This window comes from Podarcis gaigeae (assembly GCF_964106915.1).
Source record: "Podarcis gaigeae genome assembly, chromosome: 2".
In the NCBI taxonomy this organism is placed as follows: Eukaryota; Metazoa; Chordata; class Lepidosauria; order Squamata; family Lacertidae; genus Podarcis; species Podarcis gaigeae.
The window spans coordinates 86,213,592-86,227,511 of NC_139679.1; the positions used below are offsets into that span (position 1 = coordinate 86,213,592).

The 13,920-nt window shown below is 40.3% G+C and overlaps 1 protein-coding gene and 1 long non-coding RNA gene across 3 annotated transcripts in view; one reads left to right on the forward strand and one right to left on the reverse strand.

Annotated features, from left to right (window-relative positions):
- Window positions 1-13,920, reverse strand: part of PODXL2 (podocalyxin like 2) — a 56,130-nt gene that overhangs the window by 17,896 nt on the left and 24,314 nt on the right. For both annotated transcript variants that reach the window (XM_083721624.1, XM_083721625.1), the window contains exon 3: window positions 2,652-3,571. In XM_083721624.1, coding sequence (XP_083577750.1) covers window positions 2,652-3,571 — 920 coding nt within the window. The remainder of the gene's footprint in view (window positions 1-2,651; window positions 3,572-13,920) is intronic.
- Window positions 5,910-13,787, forward strand: LOC310836534. Its single transcript, XR_014560113.1, has 3 exons — window positions 5,910-5,991; window positions 7,490-7,536; window positions 13,675-13,787. It is a non-coding gene; the product is annotated as an uncharacterized lncRNA (long non-coding RNA).

A 13,920-nucleotide genomic window follows, 5' to 3' on the forward strand; every position in this document is an offset into this window, starting at 1 on the left:
TCCCGCTGCCATTTTCATCATCATGAATTTTTCCCAGCAATTTATCATCTAATTTGCAAATTTTATAACCACTTATTTAAATATAATCCTCTGTAAATTAATTTCTCTTAATCTCACTTTACATCCCATTTCGATCCGATTTTGTGGTGGCCAATTATTTATGATCAAACATCCTACTTAACTTTCCACCAAATCACAATATTTTTGTAAATAAGTCTTAAATTTCCTCCAATCTTCTTCAACCCTCTCTTCTCCCAGGTCTCGAATTCTGCCAGTCATCTCAGCCAGTTGCATATAGTCCATCAGCTGCATCTGCCATTCTTCCAGAGTGGGTAGATCTTGAGTTTTCCACTTCTTGGCGATCAGTATCCTTGCTGCTGCTGTTGCGTACAAAAAGAATGTTCGGTCCTTCTTTGGCACCATCTGGCCGACAATGCCCAGGAGGAAGGCCTCTGGTTTCTTAAGGAAGGTATACTTAAATACCTTTTTCAGCTCATTATATATCATTTCCCAGAAGACCTTCACCCTGGGACAAGTCCACCAGAGGTGAAAGAATGTTCCTTCATTTTCCTTACATTTCCAACATTTATTGTCTGGCACATGGCATATTTTGGCTAGTTTAACTGGGGTCATGTACCACCTATATATCATTTTCATTACATTTTCCTTCAGAGCATTACATGCCGTGAAGTTCATCCCCGTGGTCCACAACCTTTCCCAATCCTCAAACATAATATTATGCCCAATATCCTGTGCCCACTTTATCATGGCCGACTTAACCATTTCATCTTGTGTATTCCATTTCAACAGCAAGTTATACATTCCATCAGAGACCTTCTTCAGGTCCCCCTGCCTTGTAATGTTATGGTTGTGATGACCAGGAAGAGGGACTTCTCAGTCAAAATGCATATTTTAAAAATTCCCTTCCTAGGGAAACTCCCTGGGGCCAAACCTCATGTCCTACCAGCACTGAGTGTGAGTGAAAATTATTTTATTTGTCCTGCTTTCCAGAACGTTATCCAGCATCTTTTAACACTGGGGGGGGGGGGTATTGATGCTGCTGGTTTTTAGCTGTATTGTATGAAATGCTTTTAATGTTTCTGCTATTTTTATCCTATGGTTGCAATTATTGCTTCTATGGCTATGAGCACCTAGGAGTTTTTTTTTAAAGTGAAGGGCAGCTTACAAATATTTAAAATAAATGCTTGCTTGTTAACAGGGAAAATGACACAATTCTTCATGGTCTCCATATAAAAAAAATAAGAGACAAAAGCAGAAAGCTTCCTCTGCTCCTCTCTTGTCACGAACATGCACTTTAACTGAAAGACTGGAACTACCCTTTTGGGAAGGAGTATCACTTATTTCTGTAGCGCAACCTATCCTTGGTTGGCTCTACCGAACACAATAAGATGATGAGGCAGTTTGTGCTAATTGCCAGGGTGGCATTCCACCACCACCCCCTTTTCTTTTTTGACAGAGACAAATCTACTCTGCTATTTTCCAGACGGAACTAAATGCTAGGATGCCTTGCCCGATCACAGGAGTGGCCATTTGAATGAATGCATTCTCACTATGGGTCCTCAAAACCCATCCACATATAAAGCTACACACCCATCATAGAGCACTAATTGTTCTTATGCACAACTATGCACTTGAAGGCCATATTGCTCCAGTAGGGAAAACTTCTTCCACGCAATACACGACAAGTGACTCATATTCATGGCATCTTCTTATTGTCTACCTTTTAGTACCAATTGACTTTCTCATTTTGCAGATTAGAATATGAGTTTCTGTATAAAAATAATAATACTGCGTGTTAATTCCCCTGAAACTAACTTCAAGGTTGAAATACAGCTGTTTGTCAGCATTATTTTTCTAACCTTTAACTATGGAATAAAATACGTTGACAATAACCGCATAGAATTTGTTTCGATAATTTAAAATGTATTAAAACGCAGCAAATCAAGGTTGATTTCCCACAGCTCAATGGAAGAGAAAAACATTCCCTCTTGTTTAAATGAGGAGCCTTTTATACAAAAGTACCATTTACTAGATATTGGATGAAACAGGAGTGTATGCTTTATAGAAGAAATCTGAAAAAGATCCAGTTGGAAGGAATCAATGAGGAGGAGGGGATGTCTCCTACAACTCAGGAACTGAAAATTCCTGGACTATAAAACCTGGACTCAAGAGCTGTTACTCCTAAACCTCAGCATCTCAGCACGGCTATACTTCTACAGCATTTCAGGTTTATGCCTTTTATGTTGCTGCTTAAAAATTTAAAGGCCATTTCACACTCGTACTAGCATGAAGGAACAGATAGGTAGCCGTGTTGGTCTGCCATAGTCAAAACAAAAAAAAATTCCTTCCAGTAGCACCTTAAAGACCAACTAAGTTAGTTCTTGGTATGAGCTTTCGTGTGCATGCACACGACATCCCCTTTGGTATCTGAAGAAGTGTGCAAGCACACGAAAGCTCATACCAAGAACTAACTTAGTTGGTCTTTAAGGTGCTACTGGAAGGATTTTTTTTTGTTTTAGCATGAAGGAAATTTAAGTAATTGTGTGCAAGTTGTTTGCCCTTGCCTTTGAAACACTGGATTATAACTGAAATATTCAACATGCACACAGACACACACAAAGGAATATTACCTGTGTCAAACTCCAAGGCACTCCTGTGGACAGCACAGCCGTGTGGACATCTTCAGTTTGAAGTGCAAAGCTCCGTTCTGCTGCAGTAGTTGCTGTGACTGGAAGCTTTGTTCTATTCTGATTGGGAGTGGAAGTAGGAGCTGGGTTATCAGTCCAGTCCCAGAAACCCACTGAAGAGCTGGGGTTTGATGGGCTGCTAGAAGACCTAGAAAACGTCTCAGCTACAAGAGTGCTGTCCCCATGCGACCCTGCTCTTAGAAAATCATCTCCCGTCTTCTCCGCTGTAGCCATTTCTGGGGCCACTGTCCCTTCTATGGAATCTCTTTGTCCCATTTCAGCTCCTGCTATGGGCTTTTGCCTCTCCCCTCTTGTGGTTTCCACTTCTTTTACATCAGTTCCCACTGTACCTATTGTTGCTATGGGTTCTCCGATTTCCCCCCCTCCTCTTACTGTACCTTCTGAAGAAACCTCAACAGGGACCTCTGAGACAAGCTGAGGTCCTTTCGGAGTCGCTGACAAAATGGAGGACAGAGGCAAGAGGCTGGGTCCCATACTGCTCCCTAGATCAAAGCCTGAGGAAACATGTTCAGGAGCAGATTCTTCCTCTTGCTTTTCTGCAGCTGTTTCAGTCATTGGACCCATTCTGCTGGTTGTTGTGGAGAAAAGAATTGAGAGCAATGAGTCCTGGCTAGGTGCTTCAGGAAAAGCGTCTGGTGTTTGGCTGCTCTGAGGAGGTCCCCTTGACTGGTTTATAGGAAGTAATCCTTCCTCTTCCTCAAGGACACTGGTGGAAGGAGCTTCAGAGTCAGGTTCAAGGGAATCAGATGGCTGATGGAGAGTGGATGTTTCCCAAGGATTTTTAGCTTGTGTCCCATTTCGTTTAGGCAGGGCCTTCTGGGAGGCTAGTGGAAAAGTGTAATCTAAAGAGAGGAGGAGAAGAGGTTTCATGATCAAACAATCCAGGGAGACTAGGAAATAGGAAACACACTCCTGATCTCATCTTCTACCTTATATGACACTGCACAGATGTCTAGTTAGCAACCAATTATTCTAGCTGATCTACCATCCTTATTCACCTGAAATTTTCCTTCTGTATCAAAAGACTTCACCAATTTTCTCTCTCAGCTCCTTCAAGCTGAACTTTCCCAGGCAGCTTTATCCTCTCACTTTACTTCAAATTGCTCATCAAAACCCATTTTCCCAGCAAAGCTACACAATGCTTAAAATCTTACATTCCCATGTAGATGGTACATGCAAATTTCATTCACCCGCATTAGAAACATTCATTCTTTTCCCCTTGACATTTTTCTTCTTTGTTCAAAACACTCTCCAGAGTATGAAAAAAACCTCCATTTATGAAGCATAATGTACATTGGTCATAAACCCTTAAAAATGATTCATTGCCAATCATTCATGCTCAACAGGCTGAGTATAGACATTGATTATTTTGCTTTATTTATTTATTACTCACCTTCACCCTACAGTGAAATAAATATTCCATAGTCAGTTTAATTGCTCACTGGACACAACTTTTATTGATTATGGTAATAATCCAGGTGGTATAGCTTAGGCCAAGGATCCAGTTTTTGGACAGCCCAACTGCTGGATGATGCATCCCTCCCCAGCCCAGAGGCTGGGGGAATCAGAAGAGAGTTATATAGGCATCAGGGACCCACCCAGGCACAGGCCCCTGCCCACAACCTGTGTGCCTAATGATAACCCTCACTCAGTCCCATGAGCTTGAGCTTAGTCTTTGGAGCAACCCCACCTAAGATCCCCTAGGTGGTTCCTCCATTTGACTACAGATCCTGTCCAATTCACCTCCCTTTCCAACAAATACAGTTATGGCAAAAGCTTATACTCAACTTACATAGCTCTACGATGAGGGTGAAAACCTCACTACATGACCACCAAGTTTTGCAAAGAGTAAAGTTCCTGTCAACCAGTGGGCAAAAGGAGAAGCTTTTCACCCCAGCATCCATCCAAAGCCTTGTCACCCATGACTAGCTCCAGCCAGGCTACCCCTTGCAGTGCCCACATTGGCTCCTTCCCCCAGTTGCACACATAGAAGAAGCAAGTCCATTGTGAAAGGGTGATGAGTAAGGGGGTGGGTTGCATTTAATCAGCGTATCTAATCACTGATGAACAGCCAATATTGATATACTATAAGTTCACACAGAAGATACAGAGAATCTCAGATGGCACTACATACTCATGGCGAAGGAACTCTGACACCATGGAGAATCCCACAGCATCTCTCTCTCTCTCTCTCTCTCTCTCTCTTACACCCACACACCCACACACACTCACTTTCTCCCCTCAGCACTACTTTCCGCATTCCAATTTTATGGAATTTTAGGAGGGTAGGGTTTCTCCCCCAATCACGTTGAATGCACATAGCCCAAGTGAATAAGAAAAAAGAAGAAGTGATGCAGCCAAACAGCTGCTCAAAGGGCAGCAGGGGGCTTGATTTAGTTTCCCCAACAACAGCTGATCAGCACTATCACTAAGTATCTGACCTGGGCTTAAGTGCACATGTTGCTGGACTGCTGCCATGATGTCCAATTCATATCCCATAAGGCAAAGTCTAGAATTCTGGGGTGTTGTTGTGTGGCAGTGAATACCACCTCCCTGGATAAAAAGACATGCACTCTGTAACAACATCATAATTAATACAAATGCTGCTGACTTGTGTTTATTGTGAATGCAGTTTTAGATACCTTAGAAGAGAATGGTTTCTATTCTGTTGGCTCCTATTTGTGGTCATTTGATCTCTCTAGACTATGTTAATATGCTGTATCTCTGCAGTTCTATTTGCAAACTCTAAACCAGCTTTAGTATCATATTTTGCCTTAAAAGCAGCTCCATTTGCACCAGAATCAAAATGTGTCACGTAAACACAACCTACCTTTGGGGTGTTTCAACATCTCGTTTAGTGCAAGCTACTGTCTTCACTTCAGTGCTGTTCACATGCCATACTTCCTTTTTCCCCTCAATGAGCTACACAGCTCACAGGCCCAGCATGTTAGTTTAGTCCTCTGAGCTGGCGGGCACACACACACACAAGCCTGCTGCTTTAGCCAAGGCTGCCCCTGCCAGTCTTCATTCAGATGGCCTACTAACTTCAGATGAAAATCTTAATCCAAACGGTGCTGACCAGAGCACAGATACGATTCATGAAGTAACTATCCTAAGTCTGAGCCACAGATCATGAACTGAATGCTCTCCCTAAGGAAATGATGTACTCTGTTTTAAGGTCCTCAAGATGGACATTGGATAGCTTGCTGGAAAAAAACCAAAACATAACCTGTCCCCAGTGGGAAGGAAAACCCTGCCTAAGGTAATGCAAAGACAATGATTTAAAGGGTAGGTGCAAGGAGATGATTTTGCTTGTGTTCCTTTTTGCAACTCATAATACATTTTATCTTTGAGTGAATGGAGATACTAAAACAAATGCATAAAGGGCAAAACAGGCTACCAGTTATTAGATCAATTAGATCGTAAGAGGAAAATTCACAAGGTACGACCAGCCATTTCTTGCTTCCTAATCTTCCTTTATAGTTTAAATATAAGAGGCACAAAACAGTGTCCCAATCTAATACCACTAAAGCCAAGAGTTTATTTCTTTAAAAAGGGAAAAGCCAGCCATATATATATTATGGCAGCCACCTGGAACCCACCAAGAAACACTTCAGTGTAAAGTCTGTTCCATACAGGAGCTAAAAGGTGTTCAGAATCTGGTAAAAATGCAAACAATTGATCATAAATTGAAGTGTAGAAGTGATTCATGCTGGTAATCTCCTTGCCCAGCATGAGAATTAGGACAAAGGAAGCACTTTTTCCCCACACAGTGCATAATTAATTTATGGAAGTCACTGCGCAAACACATGATAGTCCTAGCTTAGATGGCTTTAAAAAGGGATTAGACAAAGTCATGGAGGATAGGCTATTCACGGCTATGAGTCACAATGACTATTGCAATCTTTAGGTTCAGAGGCATACTGATGGTGAGCAACAGGAGCAGGTTGGTGCCTTAATGTTCTGCTTCTGGGCTTTCCAGAAGTACCTAGTTTGACACTGTGGGGAAAGAATACTTAACTTAGGGTACCTTTGGTCTGATGCAGCAGTTCTCCTATGTTCAAGCTCCACCTATTTTGTCTGCAGTCGATACAAAGACTGCCCATATGGTGGTGCTAATCTAATAATTATTTTTTCCTAACCACCCATGTATGTGGGTAAGTTTAAAACAAACAACAACAACAACAAAACCATACTTGGAAAAGGGAGGGCCCACTGTCTTACTTTTAAGAGATGCAATCTGGCTGTAACAGATTTATCTGATTAAACAGAGGGAAATTATATTAACTAGCAATTGAATTACTGCTAAGTAGAAGCCATCTTATTAAAAAAAAAAAGGTTTCTCTTGCTTTTCCATCAAGAGACCATTCATTTCTATTACAACCAGCTTCCAAAATGGTCCATCAACTTCATAAAACAATTCTAAAGTCAGTATGCCTACTTCTTAACACTTATCTGATTATAGAATCAAATAAGTACCAATGCCATTTATACTACACAAATGGAGGAGGAATGAGAGCCATTTCATACATGACACTGCTGACACACAAACTATCTCCATGTGGTGATGGTGTGTGTGTGTGGGGGGGGGAATGTATACTGACACCTGTGAAGTACATCAGAAATATTTGTTTTGTGGTAAGCACACAATCCAGAAAGGTGTGCTTAATTCTTGGCACATCTGCTCATAGAATAATGCTGCTTGTGCTGTACTTCACAACTATTAACGCAAACAATAGTTTGTGTTCCATTCTTCACAGATTCCTATGTAGGAAAAATGCCACGTGTAAAGAGGCCTTGAAGACAGGTGAGAGGATGATACTGAGGAAACAGAAAGCAATTATCAAAGTTGGAATTTGGCCAGAAAGCTAGTGCTCACACTCTAATCTTGTGTTATAGGATCTGTAATAGCAATGAGTGAGATTACCCACCTCTCATTTAGCAGGCCCTCTGGAAGAAGCATCTATGTAATGAAACAAGTGTCCCATCAGCAACTGCAATTTTTGGTCACCAATGTACTTTAACCTTTAAATTGGACCATGCTGGCATAGGGAGAAAAAACCCAGCATAAGAATGATCTATTTAAAATGCCATTGTCCATTTAAAGCCAGGGCACAAAAGAAACTACGGACACACACCAGCAGTTCCCAGGCAGAGTGCTCCTCAGCACTAAGCCTCTTAGGTGTTGTCTTTACAAGACACTTAATTTCATTAATGCTTGGCTAAAGATGAGATTAAAAGATGTAAATTTGTTGTCAGTCTGTGCACAGAAACCAGATGCTTTCAGTACCAGCTCAAGGGAAGGAGTGTTGCTGAAGGCACCTATTGGATAGTGCTCATGAGAAGTAATATGCTTTTCCTTCTGCTCAGAGCACATGCTCATGTATACATTCAGATAAACTTTTATAAAGAGCAAGTTCAACATTTCCCTTTGGGAATGACATTGATTAGACCAGTGGCTATGCAGAATGTGATCTAGGCTGGATCTACACAGATCTGTAAAAACGCTATTAAAGGCTATTTAAAAAATCATGATATATAGCTCTCAATGCAATTTCCCATTGCCGACAGATCACTGCTCTGTGGCAGCCTCTGGTGTCACATTTTTATAATGCATTTTTAACATTATAACCGACCAGTGTAGATTCGCCCCTAGTCAATTTCAATGTTCCTTTAATGTATCTGGAACTAAGCAGAGAAAGTGGCTGCAATTAGCAACCAATGGCTTATCAGCACCGTCCCCAAATTCATCTTGCAGATTTCCTGTTCCTGCATTTTTGAAGAATGAACCACATGACATTTCCATTGCCTGGGTGACATTTCAAAAAAAAAATTCTGGAGCTAAAACCTGCTTTTTCCTAACCAGTAGTAACACAGAAAGGTTTTCTAAAATGATTACATGCCACTGTGCCGTGCAACATGCGTTTGCCATATCATAGTTTGGGGACTATCCCATTTCCCTCCGGCTCTTAGCTCCTCTTCTGCGCTTCTCTCCAAATCTCACCCACCAAACCTCACCCCTCCTTGCCTCATTTCTTTTTCATTGTTGCTGCTGTTCCTTTCTGGGTGAACATTTCTCTCCTTTCTGGGTAGATTTACCTGGGAGGAAACCCCCTTACATTCAGTGGGGTTTACTTATGAGAAAGAGGCGACCCAGAGTGAGGGGTACAGGCAGGAAGCAACACATTTACCTGAGAAGTCCCTTTGCACCCAATTGGGTTTACTGCTGAGTAGAAGTGCCTGAAACTGAGTTTGTTAGTTTAGTTAGTCAGTAAGCAACACAGGCTGGATTTTCCTCTGTTCACTGAGTGGGGGCTGTTGTGAGACACTCTTCCTTTCAAAACACAGAATGTGCTATTCCTCTGTCTATGGATGCTCTAAGAGCCATGGAGGGCTACAACGAACAAAATTTTTCAATAGCATTCTGGAAGAGCCCTTTGAAACACAAGCCTCTCCCACCAATTCTAGTTCATGACTAGTGGCACTGCAGGGGTGGTTTTGCTGGGAGAAGTGTTGCTCTGTGCCCTCATATCCTTAGGTCATGTGGGGGGGGGGAGGGGAGACAACAAATTTTTTTTTGTATGGTACTCCCTAAAAGAACTGTCATGTGGTGTGTTGGAAAAACACCAGTTTATTGCTACAACACTGGCATATAGGTGGTGCTTAAAAACCTGTCTTGCTCTGCTTATGGAAGTCATTGTTACAAATTTCTGATTTGGAACCACTTACTATAATTCATTGCAAGATAATAAGCAGCAGGGTTTCTAATTAATTTTTAAACAGAAATCAGCACTCAACCTGTTGAATAATTAAATATGTTGTACAAACTAAGTAAATTAAATGCCATAAAGACATTGAGTTGGTTTAGGGGCCATGTTTCCAGTCCTCCAAATCATGGTGTAGACTGTACAGTAGAGGATCAAGAGCAAGACCTTTGCTAACACGCTCCTCTCACCCTCCCCACGGGACCAGTTTAATGAACATTTGATCCTCCCGTAGTTTGTGTGAGCCCTCCAGACTTGGGCTGTAAATCACAGTTTGTTTGACTGGTTGGTTTGGTTTAGGGGCTTCCTGATAAAAGAATAACTTGTTTGTGTGTGTGTGTGTGTGTGTGTGTGTTTAAGTGACCATATGAGGGAAAGTGTGAAATAAGCATGTTGGGACTGGATATGTGATATCTGAAGCATTCAGGTGTGTGTGGATGTATAGGCATTTGGAAGAATGCAGCTCTTAACAAATGCTTCACAGTTAGAAAATAAAATGGGTATAGGTAGGAAATAATGCCCAAAATGGAGCACAATCGTGCAAGTATTTATGTACAAGTGGAAATGGAAAGCATGTACCTAAGCAGTTCAAGTCTATTCAAAGCACATAAAGTTCTATTCAATTTTCTACATGTATTTCTAGTAATATGCATATTTTTCAGTTACTGGGTTAGCATGCATCTGCAAGAGTGTTCCTTTTCCTCTTCATCTTCTGACAAAGATGGTTGTTGAACTTTTATTTCTTTCATCCAAAGCTACCCAATGATTTATATGCCAAAGGTGCTTTTAGTCCTGACACAAACAGCAGCAAGGAGGTTCTGATACTGCTTCTAAACACTAGCGTTGTGCCACAGATGCACAGACTTGCACTGTTTCAGCTATCTACATCTACTATTGATACAAAGAACAGGCATGTGGAAAACACAACAGCTTATTTTCTATCTATCTATCTATTTATGGGACTTCTATACCGCCCTTCATCATAAGATCTCAGGGGGGTTCACAAGATACCAAGGTAAAAGAACAAATAAATAGTTAAAACAAAAACAACAAAACAATAACCCTCCTCCCACTAAGACATTTAAAAGGCTGTAGAATATTAATCAGCCAAAGGCTAGAGAAGCATTTGGCAAAATTATAAAAGGCAGACTCAGAAGAAAACATGGATGATTGCAATGCATAAATAGCAGCTTCTTAGAAAGGGAAGAGGGTTATGTTGGAGAGTCAGGGTTCTTTCCTTCTACCTCAGTCAGGTTCCTAAATAGATGTGGATGAGAATGACATGAGCAAGAGGGAACTGTAAGATGGCTTGCTATTGCTAATGTAGTCTTTATCCTAGCAGAAGGTTAAGTTTCTTTCAGGCAGGTGTCTATAGAAAGAGACAACTTGAAAGGATATAGTGTTCTAGTAACAGACTAAACTCAAATGAGGCTGGTACCCACTGAGAGAAAAATGAAAGCACAGAAGGCAGTAGGGGTGGCAATAAAGGATGAAGGTCAACTTCTTGCATTGTGCTTAATATGCAGTGCCTGAAAATCAGGTCAAGATTGCACAAGATAATCTCATGAGGTTTGCAGAAAAACCAAATATGCTCACACCCTTTTTCACCTCATATCTCACTCAGCAAGCATATCAAAAGCATGCTCTTAAAATGGTGGGTTGTGGGTTTGTTTTGTTTTTTTGCAAAGGATATCTTTTGAAAAATGAGGCTTTGAGGAAAGGCAATATTTCTATAAAACACTGGGAGTGGAGAGAGGAGGAATAAGATTTTAGCAACTATTTCTGCGAAGTCCTAACTCAGCAGCAGCTTCCATGCGCTAGTTATATCACTACAGTGTTATATATAAGCCATACTCATACATAATATTGGTTGCAGACCTGCAGAACGTGCAGTGCTTCTTTAACAAGAAAATCCTGTTCAGAAGCTGTCCCATAGGTCCCCCTGAGCTATCCAGCTTGCATGGCAATGATCAGGAGCCTCATCAGGTCGGAGCCAAACAATATAAATTGAGAGTCTTTGCAGATGATTTAGTACTTACATTGCAAGAGCCGGAATCTAGTACCAAAAGAGTATTAGAACTAATTCAATAGTTTGGTCAAGTAGCAGGATTTAAATTAAACAAGTTTAAAACGAAGGTTTTGGAGAAAAATTTAACAACATTGGAGAAAGTAAAGTTTCAGAGTGAGACAGGGCTAACTGTGGTTATAAAGTGAAGTATTTGGGGATAAATATGACATCTAAAAATCTGAATTTATTCAAAGATAATTATGAGAAAACTTGGACGGAAGTAAAAAAAGACTTAGAAATTTGGTCAAATATGAAGCTTTCCTTGTTGGGTCGAATTTCAGTTATAAAAATGAATGTATTGCCTAGAATGTTGTTTTTGTTCCAAACATTGCAAATAGTGGATAAGATGGATTGTTTTAAGAAATGGCAGAAAGATATTTCTAAGTTTGTCTGGCAGGGCAAGAAGCCTAGAATAAAATTTAAGATATTAACTGATTCGAAAGAAAGGGGCGGATTTGCCCTGCCAGACCTTAAATTGTACTATGAATCAGCAGCTTTTTGCTGGTTGAAAGAATGGCTACTTCTAGAAAATTCTGATGTTTTGGACTTAGAAGGTTATGACAATCTTTTTGGATGGCATGCATACCTGTGGTACGACAAGGCAAAAGTTCATAAAGGTTTCAAAAATCATATTGTCAGGAAAGCATTATATAATGTCTGGATCAGATATAAAGATTTGTTGGAAAGTAAGACTCCAAGGTGGTTGTCGCCAATGGAGGCAAAAGCTATTAAAAAACTAAACATGGAGGTTAACTGGCCGAGATATTGGGAAATTTTGGAACAAGAAGGAGACAGACTGAAATTGCAAAGTTTTGAGAAGTTAAAAGGGAAAGTGAGAGATTGGCTGCATTATTATCAGATAATGGAAGCTTTTAAACTAGATAGGAAAGTCGGCTTCCAGGTGGAAAAATCAAAACTAGAAACTGAATTGTTAGAACCTAGTACTAAGAACTTGTCAAAAATGTATAACTTGCTGTTGAAATGGAATACACAAGATGAAATGGTTAAATCTGCAATGATTAAATGGGCGCAGGATATTGGTCATGACATAATGTTTGCTGACTGGGAAAAGTTATGGACCACCGGGATGAAATTTACGGCATGTAGTGCCTTGAGAGAAAATATTATGAAAATGATTTATAGGTGGTACATAACCCCAGTCAAGCTTGCGAAAATTTATCATTCACCCGAGAACAAATGTTGGAAGTGTAAAGAAAGGGAGGGAACATTCTTTCACCTTTGGTGGACGTGCCCAAGGATTAAGGCTTTCTGGGAACTGATCTATAATGAACTGAAAAAAGTACTTAGGTACACTTTCCCTAAGAAACCAGAGGCCTTTCTCCTGGGCATAGTCGGTCAATTGGTTGTAAAGAAGGATAGAACCTTTTTTATGTATGCTACAACAGCAGCAAGAATTCTTATAGCAAAGTACTGGAAGACACAAGATTTACCCACCGTGGAAGAGTGGCAGATGAAAGTGATGGACTACATGGGCTTGGCAGAGATGACGAGCAGAATTCGAGACCAGGGAAGAGCAACGGCGGAAGAAGATTGGAAAAAATTTAAAGACTATTTAAAGAAATATTCAAAAATCAGTGAATGCTAGATTGATGTTGAATGAGAAAAATAGGGGTTAATAGCGATAATGGTTAAGTGGAAGAATCTGAACAATTTGTATAATCAATTTGAAAATAAGGGAGGGATTTGTTAATTAACTAATTCGACATGAGAATGCAGAAAGGGGAGGTATGAGGAAGTCGGGAGAGTAAGGATCATGAAATTAAGAGCCTGAAATTATACGTGTTGTATGTTTTCTTTATTGTCTTGTCTTTTTTGTTATGGATGGAAAACTGAATAAAAATTATTTTGAAAAAAAAAAAAAAGATCAGGAGCCTCATCAGCTCTACTCTTCCCACAACCTTCTAATCCCAAAGAGGCATCTGTTCCCTCATCCCAAACTTACCCAACTCAACCTACATGTTTCCCCACAGTGGATGCTTACTGTAGAATGGCCACATTTCACTCTTCATTTACATAATGTCATTGCCAAATCGTTGTCCACCTGTGTCTTCCACATGCTACTTCTATCTCTCTTTTTTTCTTTTTACCACAGAAAACCTTCTGGTAAAGAATGGAACAGGAGTACAATATCCACGGCTGATTGCTAATCTTCAGTCTTTTCCAAGAGGCATAGTTTTTACACATGCAGTAATACCTTTGGCAGCAAATCTACTGATACTTGGGTGCTCCTTCTCTATTTCCTTTCCAGTTAGCACCATTTTATCAATATTTTAAAATTTGTGATTTTTATTATTTATTAGCACTAACTATTAATGCACTAGTAGTAAAACTGATTTTG